Here is a 23,421-nt window from a genome sequence, read left to right as displayed (position 1 = left end):
TATGTAACGTTGCACTGGTGGCGTATTTATAGCGCTTCTGCATCCGTCGATCAGCATCCGCTTATCATTCATTCCTCTTTCTCATCTCTTAGCAGCCACTAAATTTATTCTACGGACAATCCACTTAATCAGTGGGCATACTTCTATTTAAAATGGAAGGGTGAACCCATATGACACCTTTGGATCCAAAAATAGCCCTAAACAACTATACTTGTGGAATCAGAGTAAACCGCTCGAACACTCAAGTAATGCATTTACACATGTAATTCACAAAATCGACATGCCGTTCGTATTGGTGGCAACAAGCTACATCTCGTCTAGTAGTCTTGTCAAGTCTGGTATTATGTTTTCTCGTCTAGTAGTCTTGTGTCGCGACGAGTCTAGTCAACTTAAATCCAGCCTAGTGACTATAATTTAGTCTAGTCAGTTCAGCCTTGTGTCTAGTCAATGTCTATGTCTAGTCTAGTGTAGAAAGGTCAAGTGGTACTCTGATCAGGTCAAGACTAGTCTGGTAACTAGACAAGTCTAGTTTGGTCATAGTGTCTAGTCTGGCCTAGTCTATACTCTGGTTTAGTGGAGGAGCTCAATCTGCGATATGTTTGCGTTCCATGATCCCGGTTTCAATTTCTGTTTAAAAGGAACAGGTGAATCTGATCACCATCACCGCAGCTGGAACATTTTACAATAGGTCTAAGCGAAAACAGTGACATCTAGGGGATAGAATAAACAACTACACCCTCCCTGTATGGTCTACGCACAAACCATGTCATACAGTTGGATTGAAATTCCTTTTGAAACTGTTAGACCTCTTTATTCATGCATGTGCTTTGTTATTAGTTCATTCCATAACTTATTAGGCACCAGAGGACACGTTCATGACAAATTCAGCTCTCTAATTAAATCAGTACAACTTTATTTGATGTTGAAGGGTTGTGCTAACACTGAAGTATATTAAAATACAGCGAAACGACCTACAGCAATAAAACAGTGCATTCAATAGATGGAAAGGGAAAAGGAAATTAAATGGAAAATAGTTCTCAGATTAAATACACAGATGTATATAATGTACGTTTAAGCAGTGATATTACAGGAGAGGGAGTTTACAGTAGCATGACGAGTGATAAAGTGCTGAACTCAATCAAAGATGTTGTTAATGTGACTTTTATAAAAGAGAAGGCAGGTTTAAAGTGCTGCATGTACACCTTATGAATTAGAGTTAACGTTTTTGTTACCTTGAATATAGGCTAAAAACTGTCAGTGTGGTTTACTTATTGTGTATAAAGTTACAAAATGATCATTTATTTCTTTTCAAGTTGTCCAAAAGGCATACAAGGCACATGTTAGGTTAAAAAAAGAATAAGACAAATAAGGGTTGAATAAATAATGGTGTATAGTAAGAAACTATTTAAAAATAAACATTTTAAATTATCTTTTTATAATCCCATGGCAGTGAATCCAATGTAGGACATAAAAGGCCACTTGAAAAGAAGGGCTTTGATTCCATGAATACAGTCGATTCACTGTCCCAAAACAATTCATGTTGTTATAATTAAACAACTGCTTACAAGGCACTTTACCAAACCAGCTTAAAAAAGATTTTCCTGTCAGGCATTCTCTAAAATACATATTGGTCCAGTAGCACCGTATTACAATTTCAGATTATTCCCAATCAATGATTTTCAATATTTCATTTTACAAGATGTGATAACGATGATGTGTTCTGTTGGAGTTTGTGTTGGGAGTATATCATTAAAAAAAACTACACACAAAACAAAAAAATAACTAACAACAGAGCAACAACAGGATACTTGGCCTTCCTTGGTGTTTCCTGTGTCTGTTCTCTTAAAAGGAAGTGATGTCATCATGGAGTGGTTCCCAGAACAGTTGTAAACAGAGCGTGGCAGAGGAGGAGCCGGAGAAAAGAGTGAGGATTCGGGGGGAGTACAGAGACAGGGCCTCATTCCTTTCACAGTCACTCCTCTACTTCTTCTCTCTCCTCTCTCTCCACCTTCAGTGTCTATTTTGTTTCTTTAATACTCCCAGTGGTCGTACCTTCTTGTTTCATGCCAACGTCAGTCTCCAGGTTGTTTATGTTGATCTGTGTGCGTGTGTGTGTGTGTGGGCGACACCTAGGTGGCTCGGATATCTAGTGGAAAAGAACAGAGGTGGCTTCTTGATAGCTGTTCCCAGCCGCCCCCTTCCTTTGTGAACATGAATGTGTTGATGTATCATATGTGCAAGAGAATCTCGCTGTGACTAGACGAAGGCCTCTGGTTGGTCGGAGCCATTGAGTTTAGTGTAAATCTTGGCGTAGTTCTGCTTCTCCTTGCGCTCCTTCTGGAGGCTGCGTCTGTAGAAGATGAGGTAGAGGGGCAGCAGGAAGCCCAGCATGCTCACCCCCAGCAGGCCCACGTTTACCTAGGACACCACCAAGCAGAGGTCAGCATCAGGGCTTAAAGATCATATCTCAGTAGGTCATTCACACACACACACACACAGACACACACACAAACACACTCACACACACACACACACACACACACACACACACACACAGACACACAAACACACACACCCACAGACACACACACACACGCACACACACACACATTCCCACGCACACACACACCGACACACACACACACCGACACACACTCATACAAATGTTTGTGCTAGTACCTTCCTGTACTGTCTGTGGGGGTTTGGCTATGTTTTGGTGTGTGTTTGATTCAGTTTGTGCTTACTTTTGAATGTGTGCCTGCATGTGTGTACGGTTCTGTATGTTTGATTCTGTGAATCTGTATACATGCATGTGTGTGTCTTTGGTTCTGTATATGTGTGTGTTTGTGTGTGTGTGTGTGTGTGTGTGTGTGTGTGTGTGTGTGTATGTGTGTGTGTGTGGGCAGACTCGTACCCAGAGTGGGTCTCCCTTCAGTGGTCCCATCATCGCCATGAAAAGCGGCTGCTGCAGCAGAGCGAACACAGCGCTGACCAGGGACTGCATGCCCGTCAGACTGCCGAACTGGGACGAGGGGTACCTGGAGAGAGAGAGAGAGAGAGAGAGAGAGGTTCATTCATGCCTGCAGACTGTCCTCACACAGACGGCCCTCAGTTTTCTACCTCAACAGAGCTGTTGTGTACATGCGCTTTGAGGCCTGAGAACTCCAGCCAACTGCCTAAGAGTAAAGAATATCACCCTCACAGATAAAAAACACATACACACGCAAAACAAATACAAACACAGACGCACAGATACACGTAAATGAACACTATTGAAAACTTTATTTGTATCTAGCTGGCAAAAAATTCTCAGCTGGTAATAGAACTGGCTCAATATCCTGACCCTCGGTACTTACACAGCAGCATACAGCCCACCGACAGCAGAGTGGATGAATCCTCTGACCACCGTGTGCAGTACAAAGGACGCAATCTAAAGAAGAACGGACATAAAGGGAGTTACACAGATTTTGAATTACTCAGCGTTTTCGGAGTCAGGATCTGCCAGTTGTATCAAATATTTGTCTTCAATGACAACATTTTTGAAAATCTGATGCAAGCAGTCTCAAATTCATCAATTTTAGAATGTGCTGTCATAAATGTAACAATTAAGTCGTCCTACATGGCATTGTATAATTTCACTAGTTGTTTAACAGTTGGCTGTTTCTTTCATCAACAATAAGGGGGAAATGCACAACTCACCTGGATTTCTAGATTGGGCACTAGAGAGGTGACCCCGAAGCCAACCAATAGGAGGTTTGTGAGAATGAACGCTCGCATGGCATTGGTCACCTTCTGGATTTTTTTGTCTCTGACTTTTTTCTTGATATCGTTCCTAGGGTTAAACATGGGTTCAGTTAAAAAGACAGATGGATACAGAATCACATACTATCTAACCTCTATCGGAACCATCTAACCCCTACTTGTGATCCTAGATATCAAGGACAAAGCGACTCACTTGCTGCAGTTGTCCTTTTCACTGTCTCCATCATCACATTCCTTCAACTTCCAGTCCATGATCTGACCGATGACAGGTGTGGTCATCAGACACAGCAGCTGCAGAATGCCGAAGATTGACGAGTATAGACTCACTGGGAACGCCAGGAAGGAGAGCGCAGGATAAGTCAGGCATGAGTGGACACGTATGGGAAATGTGGGTATCACAACAAGACAACAAGAACATTCAGAGGAAAATCCGGTCAAACATCAATATATATAATACAATTATTTGGGAACTGCAGGAGAATGGGTAAGTATTTATGACCAATATTAGACAAGAGAAGTTAGTGTGGAAGGTAAAGTAACAGGACATTAGTACATGAGATGGTATTTTCAATGTTAACAGCCAGGGCTAGGTTAAATGTTATCCATCCTCTCTAAGGGCTAACAGTAAACTACTGTTTAGGGCTTACCGACTTCCCTTTTCTCCACTGAAAATACAACCGAAAACACAAGTCAATTTACCTTAGTAACACCTCTGCATTTAAAAAATGCCCCACAAACTATCATACAGTGAAAATGTATTAAAAAATGACATTTAGGCTTTTACTTCAGAAAAGATTATCATAATAACATCAAGACAAACAGGCAGCTAACCCGAACATACCGGTGTTGAGGTCGCCATCGCTGAGGGCCTCCAGGATGTTGTTCATGGCCCCCATGTAGAAGATGAGGCGCAGCTGGGTGATGGACATGGTGACCAGGGTCAGCATGAACATTGGGCTTGTGATGCTCTTCAGGAACGACTGGGCTGCACACACACACCAGAGGGGGTTGGTTTAAAGCGCTGCACTTTTGCTTAGAGTGCGCAAGTAGTAGTAGATCACCTCCAGACACCTTGTTAATCAGAACATTTCCATCCGAATGGATTATTTGAATATAGGTTTACTGTTAGTGAAGCAGTAAAGCAGTGAAGCACAGGTTTTCCTACTTTCTATAAAGTGACTCATTTTACCTTTATGTGTGGGTGAATTATGCATGCTATTGCGACTTGAACAAGCCCAATGGTAGCTATATTGATAGATGTGGGAATGTGAATTAAAAGTGGTACCTTCAATATTCTCTATTGATTTCAATAAAAAGAGCCAATGCTCTGCATCCTTACCCTCCTCCTTGGGCTTGCTCTCCACCTCAAGGTCCATGGTGGACAGGCAGAGCTTGTGGCCCTCCTTGGTGGACAGCTCTCTCTGCTTCAGGCTACTACCCACGCTCAGACGCCGGCCCACCGTGGTCACCTGCTGGTAGAATTGCTTCCCAGTGATCTTGTGGTCGAAGCCCAGCCAGTTGAACTTGATCTTCACCCTGGGAGGAGGAGGAGGATATTACAACGTTTAACTCTCAGCTCAAATGTTCTAGGTTTCGAAACAAACATTTATAGTATTACCTCTAGGCATCCAAGAGCTAGGATATGTAACCCTTATCTAGCCGTCTACATGCCTTACCCTTTATCACTTTTGATACAACTAGTAAACTGAAATTGGAAGAAAGGTGTATTGGCCTGTGTGTGGTTCTCAAATTCGAGAAAGGTCTCTTGGCCCAGTTGTGGTTCTTACGTGTAGTCCATGTCCTCAGGCCCTGGGAAGGGCTCCAGGGGCCAGTTCAAGAGGCAGTTAAGGAAGACGATGCCGGCGCACGCGGCCCACACCACCAGGATGGTGATGAAGGGAACCCCGAGGTCGTAGATCACCTGTGAGCACATGCAGAACATGAATAAGTCACCTGTTGTACTGGAGACTTTAATGGAACTTCATTGATTTGACTGACTCCTTTGATTAAAACATGAATCACATGAGGGGAAATTCATAGATCACTAATGTTCACAACAAAACAAATAAATGATCTGTCTGTGTGTGTGTGTGTGTGTGTGTACTTGTACATGTCTATTTGTGTGTGCCTGTACATGTGCATGTGTGTGCACGTGTTTAGTATCTTGATCACAATGAAAAGCAGTAAAACTGCCTTCATCCAGTGTGTGTGTGTGCATGCATGTGTGCTTTCGTGCGTAATTCTAGTTACTTTGAGTCCAGGGAAGGTGACAGCAGAGGAGGCGTAGGAACCAATCATCAGGGCGATGAATGTGGAGCGCAGGTCCCCAAACATGTTGGGTAGCTGGAGAGAGAGAGAGAGAGAGAGAGAGAGAGAGAGAGAGAGAGAAATTACACACTGGTTCAAACTGCTACGTGTTCTACTGCAGGGGGAGGAAGAATGCTGTTGACTGAAGAAACAACCGACACACACAACAAGCTGACCTGGTTTCAACAGCAACAACAGCAAAACAAATGACATAATATTAAAGAGGGAGCAATGGTCGAAGAGGCTGGGAGAGAGACACAGAGAGACAGAAAGAAAGGGCGGGTGAGGTAGAGAGAGAGAGAGGGGGGTAAGTGGGAAGGTGACCTTTGACATCTGTCATTGGCAGTGAACTTGGGGCTCACCAATGATTAACCAGCATCATTATTACAGCTCTGCATGGCCGGGACCTCAGAGCCCGATCAATGTAACAGTCAAGGAGTACAATAGAGTTTAGTTTAATGATTAACCTCTTCTCCCCTCGTAAAGTACAGGACATTAAGCACAAACATAGGCCTGACTCGGTTTATGGAAAGGCCAAGTGGTAAAGGCGCTGTTTCATTATTAGAATTTTTAATTTTTTCATTTATTGCTAGTCTCGCCATTTTTGACCTTATTACCAAGAACTATGTTCTTGGTAATGTCATCTACGTCTTTGTCGATTGTCATGTCCCAAGGAATTTCATTGTTTACAATGACCCTGTGTTACACTGGTCATATGACAAATAGAGCAATTTGACTATGCATAAAGTACACTGGGTAGATGTGCAAAATCACAATTGGATTACATACATTTGTGGTTCTATGTTAAACACACAATTGTAAGAAGCTTTACGTATGACTATGCTTCAGACTCACATTTAGCAGGGTTAGGCTTGAGTAATTAAAGCAAGGCTATTAAAGCAAGGCTTTTCCTATTCCTCATTTGGACACATCAAATTCTTTCCTCAGAGTAACGATGACATTTACACAGAAGAGTGATGTGTTTACATGCAGGAGGGGGGGGGCAAATGGAGATGAACCACCCAGGGCCTCTCTCAGGAGACCTGCATCACCATGGCATAGATCTGTACCTTGCTATGCATGTGAGATGTGTGTGTGTGTGTGTGTGTGTGTGTGTGTGTTTGTGTAGAAGAGAGATATATGGGGACTAAGCAACTGAGTAAAAAACAAACATGAAATATTTTGATACCAATCAACAGAGAGAGAGAGAGAGAGAGAGAGAGAGAGAGAGAGAGAGAGAGAGGGAGAGAGAGAGGGGATTGTTGTTGCTAAAGCAAGCTTAAAAAAAGTCTGAATCAGGGGGCGGGACGGGGGTGCCTGAAAGTTATAATGAGCTATCTGTTACACAACGTCCCTAATCACCCCCCCCCCCCCCACCCCCCCCCCCCCCCCCCCCTCTCTCTTTCTCTCTCTCTCGCTCTTTCTCTCGCTCTCTCTCTTAAGCTTTTTCTAACGCTCTTTCTCTTGCGGGCCATCCTGTACAGCGCAGCCAAAAACATAATGGCACAGAAACACAACCACAAAGCAACACAACAACATACCAATAACAACATACTGTCAAACAATCAATACAAGTTCTGTACAATAAATTATTATTTCGAAACTTAAGTTGAATGTAGAAGCTTCTGGAAATCTACTGCTTACAGTTTGGCTTTTGCCCTGATTTGCCTTTATCTAATTAATTTACTTCAGATTGATTGATTTGGATTTTTTAAGATTGTCTGCGTAATATTTTGCACTCCTAGCCATTCCTGGAAGGAGGGACTCTTCCTATGTGTTGAGTCAAAAGATTTGAGTGATCACAAAAAGTTACATACATATAACATACATACACATAACTTCAGAAACTCTACGATTTGCCCAAAAAGGTACAGGAACACAGATTAACAGGCATAGGAAAATTTGTGTGCAAAAACCCACACAGACACACACAGACACACACCCACACACACACACACACACACACACACACACACACACACACACACACACACACACACACACATACACACACACACACACACACACAGATAAACACGCACACACTTACTGTGAGAGAGGTGAAGGTCATGCACATGCCCCCGAAGCCGTTGAACGTCAAGGCAATAAAGATAAGCACAGAAAGTTCTGGAAGAGAGGAAAATGAGGAAGATAATGATGTTGAGCCTTATGAGACCTTAACGGAAATCATAACAACCGATCATTAAGAAACCCACTCTGGGTTTCTCTCTGGTGAGGGGAAATAAGACTTACCATTTGGGTTGTAGGCTCCATAAGCAATGAGCAGGCAGGAGAAGCCGAAACAGGTACTGAAACAGACAGATAAAGTAAAAGGCAGGTAAAAGAAAGAAAGAGGGACAGAAAGAAACGGTGAAAGAAAGACACACACACAATGTCAGTTAAAACAACTATTATTTTCAAACTCTTTTTTTATCATGAACACGCAAATGGGAACATATGACACTTCTACAACTTAGTCTCTAGTAGTGGAGACAGGAAGCGTTGGATTGAACTTAATTCGCTGCCTACCTTCCCAGGAGGCGGAGCTTGCGGGGCCCGTACTTGTCCATCACAATGCCCAGGGGCAGGGTGATGGCGGACAGCAGGAAGGATCCCACGGTGAAGGCCATGTTCAGCATCTCGTCCTGCTCCTTGCAGATCAGCCAGCCATTCATCTTCTGGGGCCCGTCCTGGGGCGCCAGGGCCTTGATCTGCACGCTGTCATCCTTGCCCTCAATCTCGCTGAAGAAGTCGCTGAACTCGTTGGTTGTGGGAATCGCCACGGGTAATGTCAGGTTGTAGGCGGCGGAGCTGTTTCCTAAGCAGGGGCGATAGACCAGGGGTGGTATGTTTCAACATTTGGTACATGTTGTGCAAGGGACTGACATTGATCTTATGTAAATCAGCAGCCTTTTAAACTCCAGAATGAACAGAGGAACCAGGGGGGTGTCTAATGTCGATCCTGGAACCTTTGTTATTGTGCCATAGGGCTACGCAAATAAAAGCCTCCAGAAAAAATAACTGAGAGGAACTAAGAGGAAACAGAGGTGCCTTGAGGTAAAATGGTACGTCAGAAACCGTCTAAGTCTGTCTGGTCAAAGATTGTTTCGATTTCATGACTACTCATTAATAAGCCTACATTCTTGTAAATACTAAACTGAGGAAAACAGCTGTTACAGATAATGATGCAACTCAAGGTCCTGATCACATGACCCCGGTCAACGACCTATGACGGTACAGCCGGCGGACACAGGCGCACATAACCATGTGCCTAGCCTTGTGCATCTGTGCTATACCTATACTTTGCACACACGCACACACATACACACACACACGTGAGCACAAACACACACACCAATAGCGCACTACTGCTGTAATACATTACCAGGAGTTGATTGCATTCCATACATGACCAATAAAACTGGTGAGGCAGAAACGTGACAAAAAAGTAATGTCATCTGATTAAAAGTGCTGCCATGGCATTGCTCATCACAGTGCACACGCAGCAGCGGGCAAAGTCAGTTTATGGTCCCACGGCTGATAAGAAGTAGGGCAGTTTTAATCACTGTCTCTGTGTCTGTTTTCCATCTTTGTTCTCCTAGTCGTCCACATTAGATCCTCACCCATACTGGATTTTAGGGGCAGATTCCGATATTAGGGAATAAACAATTACAGATACCGATATATCGGTCGATATTCATAATCGGCTGATATAAGAGCACTGTGGAGGTGATAATGGGTGCTATTCCAGCATCTGTGGCTACGATGCTTTGACTAACAATGTTGTCAATGCCCCAATGATGAGACTTCAGCCCCCTACTACAAGGCAGCAGGGTCTGCGGCTATGGGCCAACTTTGTTTATACATTTTGATCATTGTCTTAGAAGTGCTTCATTTTGCAGTGTACATTACAACTTTAAACCTGCGCCCTCAAAAGGACATGCCCCTGCTTAAACCATGCTGGGAAAATGCAGAATCATTGGAATGGAAAATATTGCAGAGGTTCCTCCGAAAACCAACAGTCTTTCCCTTTTTACTGCCTATTCACTATCTAGCTTCTTTCTCTTCCTCTTTATCTACACCAAGAGACTTTAGACTTCCCTATCACAGTAATTAAAGGACTCTCTGGACAGCAAAATAAATGCTGAGTTAGGCCGGACACTGAGTACCTTGCTTAATATTATATTTTTAGCTTGTGGGCCCCAGCTCCAGACAAAGCGTCAATGAAACGCAAAATGATAGCCACAAACATCAGCTGATGCCCTCTCTCTCATTGAAAGCCTCTCCGTTCTCTCCCTGTCTACATTCCCTTTATCTTTCTCTCTTTCTGGAGCTACGTCCTGATTGGACGAATTGTGTGATTAGATCTCACCTTGGTTCTCAGGAAGACCGAACAATCTTCCTTTTCATTGGTTACAGAAAGGAGAAGGGACCACACAGATTAATATCTGGTTACCCCTTAATGAAAAGAGCTACAGGCTCTCGGGGTAATTATGTTACGTTTAAGGGCTTTATATGCCTCGGTGTGTGTGTGTGTTACTATTCAGATGTGACCACAAAATCGCAGATATTGCCCATTTCCTGCTTTGCCCGATGTACGTGTGAATCCCAAAATAAGCTTGAATAGAAGATGGCGCATGTGAACATTAGCCAAAGCAGTGTTTCGTTGACCAACTTGTCTTAAAAATAATTGGGAGATAATCTGTTTACCCTTCTGGACTTCTTTGGATTATAGCAAGCAACAAACGATATCTTCTTAGATATCTTTCACTCGGTGTTCTGTGAATGGTGAAATACTAGTTTGTGATGTAAGAGATAGGCCTACTAGATCCGTAGGAACTGCGGGCCATTGTGCTTAGAGATGCTTCTGAAAATAGCCCTGTCAATCAGCAAGAGTGACTAGTAAATGATAAAATCAGTTTCTGTTCCATGGATCTGATACGCCGCATTTCCATGTTCCATGTGCCTACTGCACATCAGAACTTTGCTCTGCGCCCGACAAGAGTAGTTAACGTTAGATGAGTTTTAGATTGTGCTAATAAAGATAAGATAATGAGCTTAAACGGAACATGATGCTGTAATACTGTCGCACCATAGACATTGCTATCCAATATATATATATATAATTTATATTTCAACTGAAATATTTACTCTTATAATTTATTATATCAAAGTAAAGCAGTTATAATTACACCCCAAGAAACCTCGTCTCTCATTCGCTCAAACTGAGTGTTTGACTCACTTCCTGCTTTCATCTTTGGTTTAAGCAACCGAACGGATTCGAGACAAATAGAAACAAACACGACAGAGACTCAAAAGGCTCAACATGGACAATTTGTGCAAGAAAGAAAGAAAAACACTTCCTTATTCTCTGTCACCTACTTACAGATGAAGAGTTCAGTGCGTTCACAGCACACCACACCAAAGTCCCGTCTCCACTCACCCGCTTCCTTGTTGCACATGTAGGAGTAGAAGCCCTCCGATTTGAGCATGATGAGCAGCGAGCCCCAGCCCAGCAGCACGGCTGAGAACAGCAGGTTCTCAACCACCGCCGTCACCGCCATCCACCAGCGGCGCGCGAACGCCGTGGCCAAGGTTGGCGCCATGGTTCCCCCCTTCACCGACGACAGAGAGAGAGAGCGAGGAAGAGAAGTGCGTAGAGGGAGAGAGGTGGCGCGAGTACAGGCAAGTAGCTGAGACAGAGAAGAGTGGAAGTGGTTCTGCCCTGCTAGTCTGTAGGGAGGAGAGCGAGGGGAGAGGTGGAGGGAGGGAGTCCCGTTATTGTTGACCTTGTTGAAGGCAGGGCAGGGGCCGTCCAACACTATACCATCACAAGATAATGTAAGCGAACTTTGCTCCTAAAACTTGAGATGGCCGACTGATTCAATAAGCGGAAGAACATCTGGCATATATGTCCTTTGTCATCAATATTTTCAACCCACGGGTTTTAATCCCTCTGTTGTATAGGCCTAATCATATAACAGTAAAGGATGTGTTGTTGCAAACATATGAACGAATTGGCTGTACATATATATACAGTATATGGCTTGTCGTTACGCACCACGTTTGGTGTTACAGAAGGAACAAGTGAACGACGAATAATCGCTTAACAGACAGACCAGGACAGTTTACGTCATATCAGCCCCATGAATCACCCGAGGGCAGATTTGTAAACCGGTAAAAACTGGTGGTTGAAGTGGAGCGTTGTTATGGGGTCGTCCCCGGCCCCATAACAATCCTAGGTCGTGTTTGCCCCTCCGGACTAATGTCCTCAAATAAGCCCACCGAACAGTGTGTACTCTCCTCGGCAATTAGTCTCGGGGCATCCATAATCATAAAAGAGAGAGGGGAACAATACACACTCTAGCGGTTCTCCGTCCTGCTCTCGTTCGCTTTCCCTCTCCTACCACGTTTTCCCTGTTTACCCTTAAACACCACATTCATACTCTGGGCTATGTCTACAGCCCAGAGATTATTAAAACGATAATAACATAGTAGTAATCGGCTGTAGCATACATACCGCTGAGTAGTCCACTCTTCATAGCAGATCCACCGGCCTGCTTGGGGATAGGTCAGGTTCTACTGATCCTCGACGACTACCCTGGATTGACTGATAAAGTGACAACTTTAGAAAGAGGCTTTCCAGCAGCCGGCGTTTCGCGGCTGTCTAATGGCTGTCCAGGGTCCTGATCGTGTATTGCGCATCCCTGGCCAATCGACTTTCCAATCCAGCCCAGAGCTCAAGAGACGCTGCCTCGCCTTCTAATCCAGCCGCTTAAATCAAACCACACCAAGGTTTTCGATCTCACTTTGTCTTTACTTCCCGTATCGTAATGTTGGACCTCGTGTCCAGCGTAACGAAACGGGAAGTGATTTGAAAAAAACTAAACGGATTAATTGAGACAATAATAGAACGATTATTCAATCAATAAAGTCTATGCTATTTAAAGTGTAGATAGGCCTAATGAATGGCTGTTATCTGGTGGACGACGGAGACGATCGATAAGCGACGATCGTATTGGGCTGATACGATGAACAATGTGGACCAGAATACTGGGCTGTGGTCTGTTGTTCAACTTCAGATCACTCCGGTCTACAACAACAGTTTGGTTGGTATTTGGAAATGGGGGGGGTACCAAAACGATAAAGCATTCTTGATAAAGCTGCTATGTCTGCGTGTGTGTGTGTGTGTGTGTGTGTGTCATAATTATTCTTCATAAAGACAGACTTTCGGCACTAGCCTACAATGTTTGAACACAATTGAACAATTGAATTGCATGTAGAATACAATAGCAGACGGAGGAGTCGTTTATTAACATTGATTAGCTTACAAGATCACTGATCACAACCATAATTTGCCCATGAATGTCCAACGACGGGCTAAATGGGGCTAATGATTCTCTTTTGTTTTCCTCGTTTCAATATGAATGTCAAATGTTGATACTGGCAGATGCTTGAGACGGTAGCCTAGCCTACAAACTACTTTTGCAGTTGTTTTAAATTGAGTGAAAATAGCGATACGCCCCACACTTATCTTGTTTTTAACCAGGCAGGGGTTTCTGCGCTACAGGGTGCCTTCCCAGAACGACAAGCAAGACTTACTCAAAAATTAGGATGACAGGCACTTAAGAAGCAGAAATGAAGCCACTTGTGGGCCCCGGATCTCCAGGCCTCAAGACATCTGCACGGGAGACGTGATGGAAACAGAGTAGACTAAATATAAAATAGTGCGACAAACAAAATAATAAGTGCAGTCTTATAATGCAAAGGGAAAATAAATATTTCTTACCGTTAGAGTTTGGAGCAGACCGTGGTGAAGTTAGTTTGATGTTGGATATTCGACAGATATTCGGCCATTCATTTCCTATGGGAAATTGCTTTTCGCTCAATAGCTTCCAAGTTATGGGACCCAGAGGCCCCAGACCAATGTAGACCTGTCCTACTATGTGGTACTAACAACACACACCTCACTAAAAATAATATTTTGCACCTCCTATTTTATTGGAATTTTTTAAAAATCCCATTCATTTCCCATGGAAAACGGCTTATTGCTCAATAGCTTCCGTTTTATGGGACCCAGAGGCCTCAAACCAATGTAGACCTGTCCTACTATGTGGTAATAACAAAACACACCTCACTAAAAATAAATATTTTGCACCTTCTATTTTATTTGAACTTTTTAAAAATCCCATTCATTTCCTATGGAAAACTGCTTTTTGCTCAATAGCTTCTGAGTTATGGGACCCAGAGGCCTCAGACCACCACTCGGAAGCTATTGAGCAAAAAGCAATTTCCCATAGGAAATGAATGGCCGAATATCTGTTGAATATCCAACCTCAAACTAATTTCACCACGGTTTGGAGCAGGGAGAAAATAAGAAGATAATGTTTAGTTGAGAGCGGCAAGCAGCGCTCAACAATTGTTTTCTTAGTTTGAATTCTTCTTTCTTTATTATTCTCAGCAAACTTTGGCACTTATACTTTATGAGACTTGAATATGTTGGACATCTGGGAATGGGCTGCATCTACTTTTCTAACAAAATATTGCATGACATTGATTTTTAAAATATATGAACGCCCGGCATAAGCTAGCCTTAACAAAAAGCTAAACATTTCAGACAGAAGTCAATATTTAATAAGAAAGCCAATTTAGAGCTTCAACTGTTACGCTGGATCTTGCTTCACAGGCGTTCAAATGATTCTGCTATTGGAAATAAAAGCACCGGGCGTTTATGTGGGAGGCCCCCTGTGTATATTACAATTGGCCCCAATGGAGACCCACAGCAGTCTCGTCTTCTCAACACATTCTTTTTTAACTCGCGTTCAGCTCACATACTTGAAGCGACAGATGTTGGACATCCACGTGTTGTTCTACTTCTGCTGAATTTCCATATCCAATTTAAAGTAGTCAGTTATAGTTTTTGAGAATGATAAGATGGTTTGAGGCTAGGCTATTCATACATGGCTGGTTGTCTGCTAATGCCGCTTAAAAAATGATACTTTTCCTCGTCATGCTATTTACACACACAATTTGTCACGTGGAAGATGAGCCTCTACAGATTCAAACAGTTTAAGCTTTATCATTCTGTCACCTAATCTCAAGGAACTAGATGTGAAAGAATACAATTAACACTCCACTGTTTTTAAGACGCATCCACAAATCCAGTAGCGCCGAGATCGTTTATTGGCCTGTGGCACGTGCCACCGCGACCACTGACATACCATGGCATATGCCGTTCAGGAACGGTAACTGCCATTCAGGTGGAACGGCATATACCGTTCAGGAACGGCATATGCCGTTCAGGAACGGTAACTGCAGTTCCCAACAATGGTATATGACACCAGCACGCCCCGCCTCCTCCGTATAATTTCAAGACAAGTATTGCCGTAAATGTAAAGCTATATATATTTGGTCTTTATTGACACTATATCACAACATAACGCCGTAAATAAAGGGATTTATACGTTTCTCCTGTCCGTTCTGTTGTTAGGATATGTGCGATCTGTTTGTTGTTGCTTTTGAAAACAGCCGGACTTGCTCCGGTGACGGTAGTAAGCCTAGCCTTTAATCATCTGCTCGTTCCAATCGCTTCTTCTGATAGCTTGTAACAAAATACGTCTTCTGTTTGCCTTAAATGGGGTGCGAGTTGATGGTATCCTGTAAAACTTGTGCGTTCTGTTAGTCTTATTAAAACGCTTTGCGCAACCAACCACACAACAAGATGATTACCGCGCTCTCCTCTCTTTCTGCATGACATGCGCGTAGAGCGGGGAGTGACGTAGACTGATAATCCCTCAGAGTCCTCGGTTGCTAAGCGACGTCAACGTCTTTGGCGGACTATTTCCCAGTTGAACAACACTACGAATGCTGGTAACAAATAAATTGTAAAAAGACACACCTTGTAAATTTATTTGGCCATATGCTAAATACGTGTCTAGTTCACCGGCATGCAGGTTGGTTCAGTAAAATAAATAGCGATGTTTTAATAATTTTGATGGATTTCATACAATTCAACAAGCCTCTCCCTGTGTCGTTGTTTGTGCGTGTGTAACAGATTACAGAATGACAAATATTTTTGTATCCTTTTTATATTTTGTGGTTATGTGTTTTATTTCACCCAAATCTTGTATTGTTCATGGTAGTTTTTTAGGTATTTGGAGATTTATTTGTTGTGTAACTGCGCCCTCTATTGGATAGTGGTGGCTATATGCTGGATTTTTGCGTTCCTTTCTTTGCATTCCACTGGATTGAGAGGTACGTGTCCACAGCAGTGCAATGTGAACTTGAAATATACCTGCTCTAACTTTAGTTTTAGTGCATATGCTAACTTGTATATGTATTTCAGGATGAGTGCACTTAAATTTAGTCATGTTTTGTCGAGAACATTATGTTTTGCGAGCTTTAGATTGTTAACGTAGCTAACCTCGTGGTTTGCGCTCGCCATTCTATCTTCGTGTAGTATAGCCCAGTGGTTTTCAAACTGTGAGGCGCGCCTCCACTGGGGGGCGCCAGAGTTCTTCAGGGGGGGCGCGGCGTGAGAAAAAAATAAACCAGAAAAAGTAACAGAAAAAACAGACACAGCGCGTCTTCACAGCGAAGACGGGCTGTGTTCGAAATCGTTCCCTATTAACTCACCCACTATTCCCTAAATAGTGTTTATGATATAGTGCACTATATAGGGAACGAAAAAACGAGAGTTCGGACACTACGCTGAACATTTCTAAACGTCTTTTGCGTCAGTAAACGCGCCGGGTATTTGTGTGACGCAAACAGATGCGCCCACATGTAAACAAACCGGGCACCACGAGGAAAGCTGGAGGTTGTATTGATGTTGAATGTTACATTTCCTTGATCAAGTTTTTTTAAATTAATTTTGAATGTTATATTTTCTATGTTAAATCCCAAATAAATTGTTGACATTTCTAAACGAAAGCCGTAGACTCCATCATTAAATGTATAAGTTAATAAGTCAAATTTTGGGTATTTTAAGTCTAATTTATATTGTGTGAAATTTACCACTGAGAATTCGAACACCACTACAAAATGGCGAGCACCCTATATGGTGCACTATATCCGTGATGGGGAACGATTTCGAACACAGCTACGTAAACTCATTGCTCGCACTAAAGTTGAGGTGAGCTGAAAAGGAGGCTAAACTGGCAGTTTACAGATTAAGATGTTCGAATGTGTTTCAAAAACGTTAAGCAAAAACATGCTTCGGTAAAGATGTTAAAATGTGTTAAGAAATGTGTTTAAAAACGCACAAAGATGTTTAGAATGTTTCAAAAATATGTTTAAAATGTTTCAGAAAAAATATGATCAGAGATGTTTAAAATGTGTAAAATATGATCAGAGATGCTTAAAATATGATCAGATGTTTAAAATGTGTAAAATAATTAAAAGATCTTTCCAAAACACAGGGATTTAAAAAAAAAAAGAATTGGCTCAACTGAAATTTGTTCTCAGAGGGGGGGCTCACTCTCTCATACTTTGAAAACCCCTGGTATAGCCCAAATGTTTCAGTTGTCCTTTTTCTTATGTTAGGCTGGTTAATTCCGTGAAGATAGAGTCCTGAATCTTTGCTCTCATTGAACTTGTACAGGTATGTAGCCTACTCCCAATACCAGGTTTAGAATGTGTTAAATGAAATGTTTTCTTGTATTTTATTTTCGGGTTTTGAAATACTATTAGTGCTACTTTGCATTCCTCTGGATTGAGAGAGGCTGGTTCTTTCCGTGAAGATAGAGTCCTGAATCTTTGCTCTCATTGAACTTGTACAGCCTACAGAATAAAGTGCCATAAAAGAACGTCAGCGTCCTGTCTTCAGTGCACCGGAACACAACGCAGTAGTCGGCGATATGCAGACCGCGCCGGCATGCGTGCGTGGGGGGTTCTTGATTGTTCGATTTTCGAATATTATTCGAATACTACTGCACATCCCTAGTACTTACCATTTTACATGAGTGGCATGCCAGTGGAAAATTGGTAGGTGCCAGTATAAACTGGTAATTACCATTTTACATGAGTGGCATGCCAGTGGAAAAACGGTAAGTGCCAGTATAAACTGGTAATTACCATTTTACATGAGTGGCATGCCAGTGGAAAAACGGTAGGTGCCAGTATAAACTGGCAATTACCATTTTACATGAGTGGCATGCCAGTGGAAAAACGGTAGGTGCCAGTATAAACTGGTAATTACCATTTTACATGAGTGGCATGCCAGTGGAAAAACGGTAGGTGCCAGTATAAACTGGTAATACCATTTTACATGAGTGGCATACCAGCAGAAAAACGGTGGTTCCAGTAGGAAATGGAACTTCCGATTAACATAATTGGCATGCCAGCGGAAAAACGATTGTACTATATGCCATGATACCACTGGATCATGTCGGTATACAAAGGTTTATGACACTGGATCAGTGTTAAATGATAGGAACCTGTAGGCCTACTTTATTTTTTTGGTTAAACAACAATAAGAACAAATGCAAAAGTTAATATTTGGCCTATTGAATAGTTATGAGCTGAAGCAGTCATACAGTAGGCTATATAGGCTATGCTACTAGGACACCTTGATAAAACACGAGTGGAAAAATGGATGACTGTCTAGCCATAGGCTACAGTGCTACCCCATGGTAGATATAGGGACCTGCCTCTGTAGTCATAGACTATAGCTCTAAATCTCTGTTATCGATTAGTCAGACCTGTTTAGGTGGCTAGGCTAACTACCGTCACTGGAGCAAGTCCGGCTGTTTTCAAAAGCATCTGTCATTAAAAAAGCAACAACAAACAGATCGCACATATCCTAACGACAACGGACAAGAGAAACGTATAAATCCCTTTATTTACGGCGTTATGTTGTGATACAGTGTCAATAAAGACCAAATATATATAGCTTTACATTTACGGCAATACTTGTCTTGAAATTATACGGAGGAGGCGGGGCGTGCTGGTGTCATATACCATTGTTGGGAACGGCAGTTACCGTTCCTGAACGGCATATGCCATGGTATGTCAGTGGCCGCGGTGGCACATGCCACAGGCCAATAAACGATCTCGCCGTCTCTCCACAAATGATGATTTTTTTTATTTTTCTTCTACTACTGTTCTACTTGTCATGCTATTAAAAAGTCCTTAACCATGACGCTTAATTGAACATATGCTTAAGCTCATTTTACACCACTCATCACATTTTCTGCAAGAACTACATTTTCCAGTTGACCGTTCCTTTCAGAACAAAGTTCATGTAACAGGCATTTCTGGGGACGTATGCACAAGCACAATGATACATGCTCACACGCACACACACATACACACACACACACACACACACACACACACACACACACACACACACACACACACACACACACACACACACACACAGGAGAAAACACACACTCACACACCTCATGGGGTGTAGGTTGCCACCATTCTGGTGTAGCTGTGCTCAGTGCCGGGGTTTTCCACCACCATCTCCACAGTCTGGAATGTCCGGGGGAAGAGGTCAAACACGTCACCGCGGTGCGCGCCGTTGGTCTGTAGCGACACACACACAAACATGAACACTTCCACACAGACACACCAAAAAAACACACGCAGACACACTAAGAATGAGATTGAAGTACAAATGTGCGATTCCGTTTTGCACTTTTTGAAAGGGGTGTTCACAGAGTAGTCATAGCACTTTAGTCTTTACTTTTAACAATAATATACCAATTTATTAAACTAATACTCTTAGCCTGCATTTAGATCGATATTCATCATTAATTATGTTATTAATTATTTGAACAACAATCAAAAAAGTATACACACACGCAGAGAGACACAAAGAGCACATGCACACACAGACATACAGATGAGCATGCGTACAGTGAGTGAGGATGAATGTGCTCATGTCTCAGTCATTAATAATTGCATGTTTAGATAGTCTGGGAGAAAAAAGCATCTTACTGTTATTATATTACCTATCTTTATATGGGTACTCATTCAATGCAGGGCATAGAATCAAAGCTTGATGGTCGGAAACAAAGTTGTATTTCCAAAGGGAATGATCAGGCAAAATGTTCTTATCTCTCATTGTGTTAAAGATGTGTGTTGTCCTTCTTTCCATATTTCCTGTTGGCCCCCTTATGATTACTGTCAAGTTAGACAGTTAAGTTATGATGTTGTCATCCAAAAAAAAAGTCAAACACCATGAAGAGAAGAGCGAACTCCTTCTCCACGTCCCTCCTCTCCCTCTCAGGCGCCGTACCCCTGTGCAGAGTCCCCTGCCTGCAGACCACCAGGGGTCCCAGAAGACCACTGTGCTAACCTACACATGGGGGGGAGAGTCATCTTTGTGCTGGATAGTGTAGCACAAAATCCGCTTGATAGGCTGAAAAAGTTATGGGTAATTTCCTAATAAGCGAATAACCTACTTGTTACCGGATTTACATGGTCAAATACTCAAATAAATAGTTTTTATGTTTTGTGAACCAGCTGTTACTGTGTAGACCTGTCACGTGAATCCAAAGATTTTTTGATTTAAAAAACCTGTCTGTTAAAGACAGGGTTCAAACAGGTTCAAATTAATATTATTTTTTTATTTTTATATCCATTATGCCATTACACTGTACAGTAGGTGGCGGCATTTACCTTTACGGTTGGTTCGCTGCTAGTAACACTAAAGGTAAAGAAGTAGGAAGTGAAATTCATAGCGTCGTTATAAAGTTAAAAAGTGACTGCATTTGCATTTTTGTAAGTGCATTGACGGCACTTACAGAGGTTATTTTTACTGTGACTTAGATATAGTCTGATTATAGTTTCATGATGTGAATAGTGTCAAATAATATAACCTGATGTTTAGCTTTGAGATTATCGGCTAATGTTACTGGCTAATGTCTGCTTGAACACTTGCTAGCTAACGAGCTAACAGATGCACTTAAATATATATATGTATATATTTCAGCTAAAGGCATCAAGGTGGATACATTGTGGGGCCATCTGCTATCAGTCTGCAATCAGATTTCTTTTTATTATTTGAGTCAAAAACATTTCAAACTGGTAGAGGTCAGGTGATGCAGGGCTCTATAGTGCAGGAGAGTTTGGCCGATGGCCTGTTTGAAGGAGCACCCTTGGGCTGAATGTGCTCCGAGGCCATTGTTCAATTACTGGTGAGGGCATTCTACTGCACTGTTGGTCTGGGGGTAATAATAGATAGTGTGAACATGACCGATGCCCTTGCCCTCCAGGTAGGAGGTGCACTCTGCAGTTGGAGACCATTGTCTTTCATGAGGGTCTTTGATAGACCCCAGCGGAGTAAGAGGAAGTCCAGGAAGGCATTAATGACCTGATGGGTCACAGAGCCGGTAATGCTGAGCTCTGGCCATTTTAAGTGCAGGTCGTAGGCAACCACCAAGAGGAGTTGGTGGTGGGGAACTACCTGGACCTCCCCACCGACTACTTGCTGCATGCGCTCACAGGGCTGGGAGGTCCAGGCAAGATGTTTCAGGGGTTGGGGAGCCTGGTGTCCAGTCTGACCGCTCACAAGTCAGTCAGAGCAGTCCTTGACCACAGCCTCAATGTCTCTGTCGATCCCAGTGGACACCATGCCAGGTCTCGGCATCACTGTTTCACCTTCGCTATGCCCAGCTGACCCTCGTGCGTCATGGTTAAAACAGACGTAGGCAGAGCACTAGGGACCAAAGTGCAAAAAGCCTGCGTGTGGCACAGGTGTGGTTCCAGCAGGAGAGCTCCTGTTTGACTTGGAGAATGCAACCAGTTCCTCTAGCCCCTTGTGAGGCCAGCCGTTCTGGATGTAGGTACAGCGTTGGTGTAGACCAGGGACCTGTTCGGAGGCCTCCTTGAGCTCCTGCAGAGACAAAGTGGCTCGGAGGGGTGTCTGTAACATCTGGATCATGTCCCCACACAGTCTGCCTGCGTGTGGGGCTGGGGGGGAGACAGACTGAGAGAGAAGCTCAGCCAAAACCCTCGGCCTGAAGTGAACTGCAAGCTGTAGTTGTACTGACAGGCGGTAGGACCAACGGTGTAGCTTTAGCGGCCATACATGTACAGTGGCCACTTTTTAGGCAACAGGCTTCTCAACGCCGCTCTGCATCTGTGACAGCATAGCCCCTATTGCTGTGGTGGACGCATCACAGGTTACGAGGATGGGGCTGGAGATGTTGAGGTGAGCCAACACTGGAGGTGATGTAAGCCGGGCTTTGAGAGCACGCACAGCCTCAGTGCATGCCTGAGGCCACACCCATGGCTCGTCCTTCAGAGCAGCTGGCACGGTGGGGCTTTGGTGGCGTACTGAGGCATCGACTTTAGGTAACAGACCTTCATGCCCAGGACGGAAGAAACTTAAGCAACTGAGCTAGGCTCGGGGATGGCCTGGATTGCATCAACGTTGGACTGAAGTCGAGATATGCCACCTGCTGACAGCAGGACTCGACATATTCAATGGCTGGCATGGCAAGGACACACTTGTCAACATTGAGAGTAAGGTAGTGATTGGTTAGGGATGTGAAAACTGTCTCCCATTGTGGTCTCTTATTGTTAAGAGCCTCCACTATAACACCACAACATAACACTGCTAATCGACCTCTGATGTGTCACCACTGACCCGGTGTGCAGAGATAACATGATCCTAAGGCCGGAAAGAAAAGATTAAGAACATGGCCCTTATCACCGGTAGGCCCTATGGGTTGTAAAACTCCTGTGAGTGCCCATCACCATGATGGAATATAATATATGAATATTTATATTAGTTCCACGAATATTAATGCAGCCAGACTACACTAAATTGCCAGAAAAGCTTATTTGCAATATTTCTAAGTTGTCGACTATAAAAAAAGGCCATCCACCAAAATAAATGGATATATTGTTCATCATTAAATAAACTATGTGCCCAAGAAATAAATGAAATAAGCTGGATCCAAGTTGAGTGCTCACCCTCTCGGGATGCTGATCTCCACACAGTCTGCATTTTAATACAAAATTAGCTTTAGGAAAGTAAGTGAGTAGTTAAGGCTGCATGTTGACGTCTTGTTCTTGATTATTATAATTATAGCAGCAATTATGCATCGGAAACCAAGAGAGTAGCACTTTGACACCAGTTCACCTGGGGTTAGGGGCCCTGTTTTTACAGGCCCAACATCGTCTTGATGCAATTTTCAAATTTCCCCAAAGAAAACCGTAATGTAGACCTCTTCTTATTCTTGCCTGTCAAAGGCTTCTTTATTCAAATATAGCCAGGCTATATTGATCAAGAAGCTATACCTATCAGGACTTTGGACTTAAGGCCTAAGGCTATAATAGCCAGGTGGCGGTTCTGCAAGGGTTATGACATAAATATGCCGAATCCGCATT

The 23,421-nt window shown here is 43.0% G+C and overlaps 1 protein-coding gene across 1 annotated transcript; it reads right to left on the bottom strand.

The window, feature by feature from the left end:
- Positions 1 to 891: 891 nt before the first annotated feature.
- slc43a2b (solute carrier family 43 member 2b) lies at positions 892 to 13,080 on the bottom strand. Its single transcript, XM_079737772.1, has 14 exons — positions 12,590 to 13,080; positions 11,513 to 11,802; positions 8,599 to 8,887; positions 8,323 to 8,378; positions 8,120 to 8,196; positions 6,013 to 6,105; positions 5,550 to 5,683; positions 5,102 to 5,298; positions 4,604 to 4,747; positions 3,956 to 4,088; positions 3,700 to 3,832; positions 3,357 to 3,430; positions 2,915 to 3,038; positions 892 to 2,418 (listed from the first exon to the last, which is right to left on the bottom strand). The coding sequence occupies exons 2-14, from the start codon at positions 11,673 to 11,675 to the stop codon at positions 2,257 to 2,259; spliced, it is 1,779 nt and encodes a 592-aa protein (XP_079593898.1). The 5' UTR covers positions 11,676 to 11,802; positions 12,590 to 13,080; the 3' UTR covers positions 892 to 2,256.
- Positions 13,081 to 23,421: the final 10,341 nt, after the last annotated feature.

The sequence above is a fragment of the Pollachius pollachius genome (assembly GCF_949987615.1).
Source record: "Pollachius pollachius genome assembly, chromosome: 6".
Taxonomy (NCBI): Eukaryota; Metazoa; Chordata; class Actinopteri; order Gadiformes; family Gadidae; genus Pollachius; species Pollachius pollachius.
Note: the sequence above shows the minus strand (reverse complement) of the source record. Positions and strands in the feature narration are given on the sequence as shown.

What these genes read in the sequence shown, in the direction of transcription:
- slc43a2b (XM_079737772.1), bottom strand. Translation starts at nt 11,675, where the DNA reads ATGGCGCCAACCTTGGCCACGGCGTTCGCGCGCCGCTGGTGGATGGCG. An exon ending in CCTGAGGACATGGACTACAC is followed by an intron (nt 5,299 to 5,549) that starts GTAAGAACCACA and finishes TCCTCCTCCCAG; the next exon opens with GGTGAAGATCAAGTTCAACT. An exon ending in TGAAGGGAGACCCACTCTGG is followed by an intron (nt 2,419 to 2,914) that starts GTACGAGTCTGC and finishes GTGGTGTCCTAG; the next exon opens with GTAAACGTGGGCCTGCTGGG.